Here is a 9789-nt window from a genome sequence, read left to right as displayed (position 1 = left end):
ACAACTGAAATAGTGAATGCTTCTCATTCAGCTGTATGCATTCCCTGAGGGCGTTCTTACGACGAGAGTACTGAGTCATAATTAAGCCACTGTAATGGAGGTGTGAAAGCTGACAGCATGCCTACCCATCGCCACAACTACAAGCAGATGAACACATTCTCTCTCTCTCTCTCTCTCTCTTTTTTGTTTGGAACTACTCCATCAGTAACAGAAATGAAAATTTAATTGCCAAAGCAGGCGACCCGCTGAAATGTCTCTGGAACGGGGCGGATGTGCCTTGTTTTGCTGAACTGCCTTGTCAGAGTTAACATTTCAGACAAAAAAAAAAAAAAACATGAGCAATCACTTGTACCATTTCTTTCTCAAAAGCATATCCTTTTTTTTAAAAAAAGTGTAAATAGTCAATAGCTTTACATCAAACACCATATAAATGTTAAAAGGTCATTAGTTCCCTACCGTGGCAGCTACACAGCATAAGCCATCTATGCACTATTAGCAAACCTTTACACATTTGTTTATTTGTTCTGTTCTGCGTCATTTTTTGAGTTTTTGTTTGTCTTCTGTTCCTTTTGTTATGTTAGTTGTGCTAGGAGTGCTAATTCGTGTGGCTATGGTTCATTCCTTTGGGGTCTTGCCATTGGTGTCACCCGTGGCCCGGTGGAGCCCTCTCTGTATGTGCGTGGTGAAGTCGTATTTGTCCACGCAGGCATGCAGGCAGATGCTGCACTGGAAGGGCCCGCCGTCGCCATGGCAGCTCATGTGCAGGGCGTACATCACCTCGTCCAGGAAGACGATGCCACAGTGCGCACACTTGCTCGACAGCTCGTCCTGAGTGCTCCTGTCCGTCCTTTCTGGCAGGGGGGCGGCAGCCTCCGTTGCAGGCTCCTCCTCGTCTATGGCTGTCATCATCATTGGCAGTGGCAGCTCCCCGCCCTCCTTCTCCTTCTCAACCTCAGTGGACAGGGCTCGTTTTGTGGCGGCACCCTTCTCCTTAGCGGCGGCCGCCCCATTGGACGTGGGGCCTGGTTTGGAATGCCTAATGGCCAGGTCCAGGGGGATGTCGCTCTCTGGGCCTGGGGGGGGGAAGTGAGGGGGAAGGCCGAAGGCTGGATAAGGCACAAAGCTTTGGCAATGGTTTGGCAGGGCTGGGACGTGGCTTAGGTAGTGTGGGTTCCCCGGGACCGACATTTTGTACTTAGTCCAGAAGCGCAGCCAGTCTGCTTCACTCTGCAGGTCATTGTGGAGAAAAGGCAGGCTGAAGAAGGGGTACTGGTACTTCTCGATGGGGCTGCCTGGTGGGGAGTAGCTGGCTTGCTTGGCAGGCCGCATGTACTTCTCAATCGGGCTGCCTCGCTCTGAGCTGCCCTTGCCCTCGGTGGAGGCCAGGGCGCCTGCCCCATGCCCCACCCCATTACCCTCTGGCCCTCCGTCTGACGGGCTCTTGTGTATGTGCAAAGGCGGCATGCGCTTGTGGATCTCCAGGGTCTGGTTGACCAGGAAGGCGTGGGTGGAGTGTGGGCTCGGGTGGCCCTTGCCCCCAGAGGAGCTGTAGGCCTCATACTTGGCCAGAGAGGGTGGCAGCTCGGCCCGGGGGGCACCGTCGGTGCCGGGCTCCTCCGGCCTGCGCTCCAGGGGGCTCCCATTCACCTGTTCCTCACTGTTGACACGCTGTTGCTTGGAGCTCACGGGCTCGGCAGGGAGCGCATCCGGGTTCAGCCGCTTGCGGGTACGTCGGCGGATGATCTGCTCACCATTGTTCTGCTTAATGATGTTCAGCGGCCTGGGAGTCTGTGGGGGCGTGGGAGTGGGGGATGGGGGTGAGAAAGACAGAGAGGTTTAATTGGGGGGGCGGGGGGGGGGGGGGGGGGGGTTATTTGATGATGAAATCATTTCACTTTTGTTATTTCCTATTTATATTCCAACCTTGACTTTAGGGAGTAAAAATATATAATTACTGCAATGGTTAGAACTGTAATTCTATTGCAAATCTGTTGACATTATTATCATCATCAACCAATGGATGGCCACATTTTCTGCATCCAAAGCACTCGTCTGCCAAAATAGCAGCATAAAAAGGAAAACCCACAGACACTAAGGGGAAGGCAGTAATGGTCTACCAACATCCAGAAGAGCTCCATGACCCACCCAAAACAATCTCCATCCCCAAGCGGCCACTGCCAGGTAGATGGGATGCATGCCGGCTAGGGCCTTTGCCCTGAGCTTTGAGAGCAACGGACATTGGAGTGTTGTGGATTGCCTCTCATGGTTCAATTACAAAACAAATAAGAGCAGTATGTCATGCTCTCATGCTCGGGGAAATGCAGTGGGCAGAGATTGGTGGGCCGTTACATGCCAGTTTTTACAGTCCACCAGCAGCTCCCGGCTCAGAGCTGCAAACCCTGCTCTGGCTGGCTAACAAACCATGCTAACCATGCTAAGCAACCTGTGCCCTCTAAACCTGTGCTAATTTCCACTGCAAATACTTCAGGACACAGCTTATAACTCCAACCCCTGAAACCAGTGCCATGCTGACCCTCGTATCATTGTGTAATTAGTGCATCTCTTCACAGGTGGAAGCGTTTCAGAGATGTTAGGCCCTCCCTTTAATTAGGCCAGCTGCCTGTGCTGTGCTGTCACAGACATCTATCAATGCAGAAACAACACATTCTTTGTTTTCTCTTCATGTGTTTCCATTTTTATTTTTCCCTCATCCACTCAGAGCAGGACAGCAGTGACACTGACAACTCGGAGGCAGCTTTTCTCACAGTCCACAGACAGCGCGCGCATTCTCCTCTGCCTGGCCTTCTCTTTCTGCCAATTAACCCCTCGGAGGACAGCCGCTCAGAACAGGGGGCGCAGGTTCAGATGGGGCCCTCTCATTTTAAACAAGTCCTCCAGAAGAAGATGAGCTGTGCTTAATGCAAGCAACACTTCCCTTGCAAGGGCACCCAAATGAAGCCAGGCTTTTGAAGAAATTGGAAAAAAAATCCACTCTTAGATGCAGCAGTTGTACTTTTGTTTGTATCATAATGCTACTATCAGAAGCAGTATGAAGAAAGACTCAATGCTGTCCTTCTCATCTGTTTAAAAAAAAAAAAAACAAAAACACCTTTCATCATGTAAGCACTGTTTCTCCCTTGCTATGCGTGCACACAAAATAATCATTCTCAGCTTCACACAAATGTATGATTCACACTCACGTATACTGATTTTTGGATTAAAAAGCCTTTTTAACTAGCTAATCTTAAACCAAATCTGATCTGTAGAATTATTGCTGAATCACTTTTAGTTTTATATATACATTTTGAGGATGAGCGGAAGAGCATAGCAAAGACTTAAAAGGTGGAAGCCTGAGGCACAACTTTAATGGTTTGTTATCACCTTTCTACAAGATGCCTGGCATACCATTTCCTTACAAAACCATAGATACTTTCCAGATTATTCACTGCCACAAAGCTTTCACTGAAAACACACTGCAATGCCTTTCACGTCTAGAGTGGCAGCGGCAGCCATTGTTGCACTTGCTACATCACTAGTTGTTTTTCAATTCGACAAGTTCTGTCACCCTCTTAGGAGAGCTTTGGAAATGCTTCCGCAATGGCAGACAATGCAGCAGCAGAAGCAGAGCAGAATGCCGAACACGGAGCCTTCCTTTCGTTCTCTTGGTTCGTTTGGCTGTTCTCGTGCCGTCAGCCATTCCAAGTCGGCTTCCATCACATGACGCGGCCATCTGCTGCCACGCTCCTGCACCAGTCTGCCACCTTCGCAGACATTTTGCCTCTGCCGGGGGAATAAAAAAAACTCTAGAGATTTCTGTGGGAGCTGGCTGTAATGAGGAGAGCTGGGAAAGATGGAGGTGAAAACAGGATTTCACGTTGGGGAGGCACCGCTGTACGCGTACATGGGGAAAGAAGCAGGGAGAATCTGAATAAGAGACGCAGAGGCCTCGTCCCTGTGGGACCCTGAGGTGTAAGAAACGGCTCTGGAATCAATCCTGCACGGCTGCTCTCCTTGGCAATATGGAATTCGCTGACATATTTCTGAGCAAAAAGGAGACCAATTTTTTTTTTTTTTTTTTTTTTTTTTCAAAAAAGGGAGGGTGTGTGTGTGTGTGTGTGTGTGTGTGTGTGTGTGTGGAGGTGGGGCTGTGTAGCTCAGATAGGATGATGGGGATAAAAAAATCATTCTCAACCCCATCATAAAAATTGAACTGCAAAATAAAATCTGACTCCTTTTCATATTGAGAGTAAAAAGCATGTTATTAATAAAAAAAAAGTTTTCGAAGGATTAGTCTCATACTGTGTTATTGAAGCCCTCTGTTTGCTCTCGTGATTGAAGTGAAAATTCTTCCACAGCACAGCATAGGCGCTGAGCTGAGATTCTAGAAGAACCCTTTGAAAATGGGGAAAGAGCTCAGACCAAAAAGAAAGATCGCCCTCTACTGGTGGATCGCTCTGTCCTGCGCTTGCTGCTCTTCAGGTTTCTCCCTCCCTTCGTTCCTCTCTCCAGGGCCTGGTGCAGCACAACTTCACCCTCATTAGAGAAATGAAACCACAGCGAAGCCTCTCCCGGAGAGACAAAGGAAAAACTCCACATCCAGTGAGACAAGTTCTGTTAATACCTAGAAAACGAATGCGGGAACAACTGCCACGCTATCACTGAGCTGAGCAAACCCTAACCCAGAGGCAATCACATTGTTCCAGTGGCAATACATGGTGTATGCATGGTGTAGTGTGTAGGCTACAGAGAACATGCTGCAGCCTACTTTGTTCTATTCTTCAGCCATGGCAGTTACAGGAGATTATCTGACATGCTGCTGCAGTTCTGTCCTGGCAGAATCATTTCATTAGAACTTTACAATGTCATTCTTCCCCCCACCCCTCTCTCTCTCTCCTCAGTCTGAGCAGCATTTGTTGCTTCCAGATTTGAGAACTGAATAGTAAACTGGAAAATTACTTTGCATCCTCATTCCCTGACTGACAGGGAGAGCAGTGGGAAGCCAAGAGCGGACACAAGGAGGTGGCACAACACACCTGTGCACATGGCACACCTGCGCACACGGCACACACGCTCGCAAAAATTACGCTCCGGCTAAATTACGCTATGGCAAGCTATACACTATTGTGAATTATACACAAACAGGAACATTTGCTGGTCAGTTGCATTGTTCCTGGCGAATACTATGATTCTAGCTGGCAAATTAGCCAAACCATGATATGTCAAAAAAATCTGCCAGCTACCGGCACCAATGGCTCAACAGCAAGCTGTTCAGGTTTCAAGCAAAAACAACACAAAACCAACTTCAGCATGGCTGAAGCACAGGACTTTATTCAGTAATTTCAGGTTAACCCCCATTTCTTGCGTTTCAGAAAGGTGTGGAATAGCTTAATCATCCATTGTATTTCTGTTCAAACCAACAGATTTCCATCTGGGATGTCTGTCTCGAGTAGTCTGAGTCTGAGGCTGCTTCACACTGCCTCTGAATCACCCCTGCAAGTGGGAACCTGTGCATTTTCTTCTTTAGCGATCTACAGAATAATGCCCATGAAGGTCAGATAATCAGCTGATGCGTGGACCATGTATCACTGCAAATGGCTGCTTGAGAATTTGTGAATTGCCTTTTTGAAACCACTGCAGATGTGAGAGGCTCCCTACCCCCTGTCAGAGCCAGTGAAGCGCTGAGTCACTGAACACTAACAAAACATTTTAATGAAAACAACAATAGGAGAAGGCTGGGATTTGGTGCTAAAATATCCATGGGATAGTGTTAATGCAGTAAAGGCATTTTTGGGGGTGGGGGGGCAAGCCAGTTATTCAGAGGGCAGTGTGGTATAAACTACCAAAGACTTGGAAAATTGTGCAAGGCAAACGGATTCTAAACCAACTCTCATGTCAATTTCAGCATCAAAAAGCATCAAAATAGCCAATGTCAGTTTGGTGTGGTTGCAGGTGCAGATGCCATTAGCGATAGTATTGATTGATTTAACGCTCCTTAGTCTACAGTGTTCATATGACAGGCACAGGAAATGCCCAAACACTGAGGTAAATGAAATCTGTACTAATGTAATAAAGATGCAATCAGGGATGCTAGCTAACAACATCAGCTGGGCACTACAGGGACAGCAAGCTATTGCAAAAATGACCACCTGGGTTTACAGCCAGCTAATCTTGTCACTTGGCTAATTCAATAAATTGAGAACATATTTCTCTTTTCTTTTGAATTAAAACACAATGATTTGCTCACAATACCTTCAGCTCTGATAATGAAATGATTCAACCTTCTTCCCTTAAACTACAACACATAATTAGTGTTGCATGGAACTAACCCTGCATGCATAGCTCCACAATGCTTTGACATTAAATTCAAGCAAGATATAGACATCCCCATTGATAAAAAAAACTGTGTGCTGAACAGAGTACAAAGGGGGACGGGAATTACAGCTGAGTTCCCTCATCATTTCCTCTTAATCGCTGTTTTTAAATGGTATGTTATTGCCATACAGAAAGGAAAGATAATTGTAAATTTGGAATAAGCATAGCCTTTTGTCTTTAGTGGATCACTGACATTTCAATAATTCAAAGACCATGGTTTTATTCTGAATGTGCTGACATGTCTCTTGGAGCTATCTTTATTTACTGTATCTGTGTTGGCACACTATGCTAAGAGCTGTAATTAGTTCTTCAAGCAAAAGTTTACTGAAGTAAATCATTAAATCACTGACTGCCTCCTTCACCATGCTTTTCAACCCTTTTCACCACAAGTATAGTCGCCAGTTGTACTTTAATAAGCTCACCTCTCTCCCTACACTCATTATGCTTGCATAGGAGCCCTGAAGTGTCATGAATGTAATCCTCCAATACAGTCACACGCAGACAATGTCTGTTTTTCATACCACAAGTCCCACAATGCACCATAGTAAAGCAACTGCTGACTAGAGGACAAATGAAACTTCAGTGATGTCACCTGAACAACTCGCAGGTGCCTCAAAAGCCTGCCTAGATGGTGGCATAGCAGTGACTCAAATGGGCACTGGCTGATGAAATCCACCATACCCCAGAGCCACCATAGGCTCCTGATCATTGTCAGGGAATGACAGCTCAGACTTGAACCCAGGTCTCAGCTGAAGGGCTCAGCCTGCACTCTGGTACTCAGACTTCGTGAGTTCAATTGTTGGTTTGACAGCTATATATGCAGACCATGAGTTTCCTCTTACTAAATACTGATGAGGCTAAAGCTGTGACACTCTGAGAACACCTGCATTCCAAACTCAACTGCTTATCTCCTGATGTGGAGCCTGAAGTAAGGAACCTGGGACTATGGAGAAATGTATAGGGTTTGGGAGGTATCCTGGGTTCTCCTGATTTAGATACTTATCCAAAATCAGATCTTTTCTATTATCACTGAAGGCCACTAACAAAGTCATTTGTGCCTTCATTTCGTCTATTCTGAACAATTTCAATGCCATTTGTCCACATCTTGATAGCCATGCCCTGAATATCACCCCACTACCAACTGGAGTGTTGTATGGCGACCAGTTACATTTAGAGTATATGCATGCTCATATTCACAATTTTACAGCATGAGTGTGACTCTACATGCACCTCCAAGAATCCTCAGCACAACAGGAATGCTCTTCGGTTAAGGACCCCAGACCACGGGACTCCTTAGGGGCAGCACGTTTTATCGGTAGAAAGGGCATGGCTCAACACTGACCAAATTCTAGGAAAAAAAAATTATGACCCTGCCCCAAATGTTTACAAATGTGTTTTTTTTTTTTTTTTTTTTTTTTAATTTATGAACCTTGCTGTGTCATTGAAAAAGAAATGCATAACCCACCCTCCAGACACTCTACAGACAATATCATAACAATTGTGACCCCAGAAAACAGATAGCATTCCTCGATAAGGTTCAGACAACAATTATTTCACTGTAACCATGTGTAAGCGGTGATGTATTTCAAATGGAAAATACCAGAAGTAGAGACATACAAAATACACAAAGATTACAGCTGGCATATTCTGCCAGAGCAGCACACCTGAGGGGTAATTACCAAACCAGCAAATGAAATCAAAATAACATTTACTATAGTCAAAATTATCTTACCAAAACCCAATCCTTTCTAATAAAACTTGATACACTCAGTGAATAAACATCCATACAAAAGTAAATAAATGAAAGAATAAATAAATGGTATGTAATCGTCAGCAGTTTAATAAATGAACACAACAGTCTTTGTCCTTGTTGGGAAGACAATACAGTGAATAAAGTCTGTCCAAGTAAAGAAGTAAAAATTAGGAAAATTTAACACAACAGCTCAACAAGGGAATAGTTCTTTATGAGGGCTCTCAATCTAAAATAAGCTCTCTCTGTAAGTAAGTATGGAAATAAATGAATTCTCTGTTCGAGCTTGACATTTTTGGTAGTCTTAAAAATGTGAATTACCCTTTGTGTGTTCAAAATAAGATTTTAGAAAGCAGTATATTGAAAACCTAACAATGACCCTGACCTGACCAGAATCCAAATTCTATAATGCAACAATGGACCTGAATCTGACATGTTTTAAGGTCCTGCCAAGTTCATGTCGGGTGTCATGGCTTTGCTACCAGTGTATCACCCATGCACCATGGAATGGGACTATCGTTACATCATCCCAAAAGTCACTTATCACCCATGACAGCTGCACCATCACAGTCACCAGCAGCCAATACACTCCAATACAGACTTTCCCTGTCTGTGTCAAACAAATGCTTCCCACATAACGCATCTTCTATAGACAAACAGTGGGCATACATGGTGCTGATCAATCCATTTTCCTCAATTCTTTCTAACTTAATCTGTTTCACTTTTTTACAATAACTTTTTAATATTAAAAAGCAAAAAAATCCTTTGGATTACTTTTTGTAAGGCACTTACAGCATAACTGAAAGTACTGGACAAAGAAAGTATCCTTATTGTCACTGCAATGTTGCTTTAACCCGACGGACGCATTTAGTACCCTTAACTTTAAAGGGCTAAAGCACAATGCCAAACCTACGAAACTCCAGTCACAAGCCTAGTTCTCTGCCCCTGCTACTATTTGTTTGCATCCAGATGGCTTTACCATTGCTTATTTGAGTGTAAAATCTCTCCTTTCAACTTAACAGAGATGTCACTTGGACTCCATGTAAAATCTACTAATTAATGACCATGAAGACAAGGGGCCGCTTTGACAGACTCGAACACCACTGTTACATTGATTTTCACATACTGTATAAAGACACGCACACATGTGGTACACGCCTGTCAAGTTCTATTATTAGAAGATAAAATTTGAGAGACATTTATTGTCGCAATACGTTCTGGCATGGAGAGCGTAGGCCTCCATTAAGGACCCACTACAGCACAAAGTTTATGAGGTGCTATTATAAAATGATTTCTGTACAGAGTATAAAATTTTTATTTAATAGTATAAAAATACTTTCTGAATGTTTATTGCCAAGTCCTGAAGGATAGAGATCACTGGCCTGGTTTTTGCGGTGAAAGCTAGACCGAGGAAACGATCCCCCAGGGACCTCCGAAAGACAGTGATGTCATATCCTGTCTGGGAGAGTCAGGTGTCTTCCCATGACAGCACCTTCCCAGGTTGGAAAAAACTGCAGCACCATCTAACCTCTTCGACAATACCGAGCTTCCACTAAAGATGTACTAGCTTTGCCAAAATAACAAACAATAAATAGAAGACCCATAGCCTTGGAATCCCCTCTTTGTCTCATTTATTAGCTGCTAGTGGAGCATGAAGTGTATACAAA

At 44.6% G+C, this 9789-nt stretch overlaps 1 protein-coding gene across 1 annotated transcript in view; it reads right to left on the bottom strand.

Moving 5' to 3' along the window:
* Window positions 1–533: 533 nt before the first annotated feature.
* The window catches only part of trps1 (trichorhinophalangeal syndrome I), a 113280-nt gene continuing 104024 nt past the window's right edge, over window positions 534–9789 (bottom strand). The window contains exon 7 of the mRNA XM_036555279.1: window positions 534–1788. Within this exon, the coding sequence (XP_036411172.1) occupies window positions 616–1788 (1173 nt within the window). The 3' untranslated portion in view covers window positions 534–615. The remainder of the gene's footprint in view (window positions 1789–9789) is intronic.

Source organism: Megalops cyprinoides, chromosome 21 (genome assembly GCF_013368585.1).
Source record: "Megalops cyprinoides isolate fMegCyp1 chromosome 21, fMegCyp1.pri, whole genome shotgun sequence".
NCBI classification, from domain to species: Eukaryota; Metazoa; Chordata; class Actinopteri; order Elopiformes; family Megalopidae; genus Megalops; species Megalops cyprinoides.
Note: the sequence above shows the minus strand (reverse complement) of the source record. Positions and strands in the feature narration are given on the sequence as shown.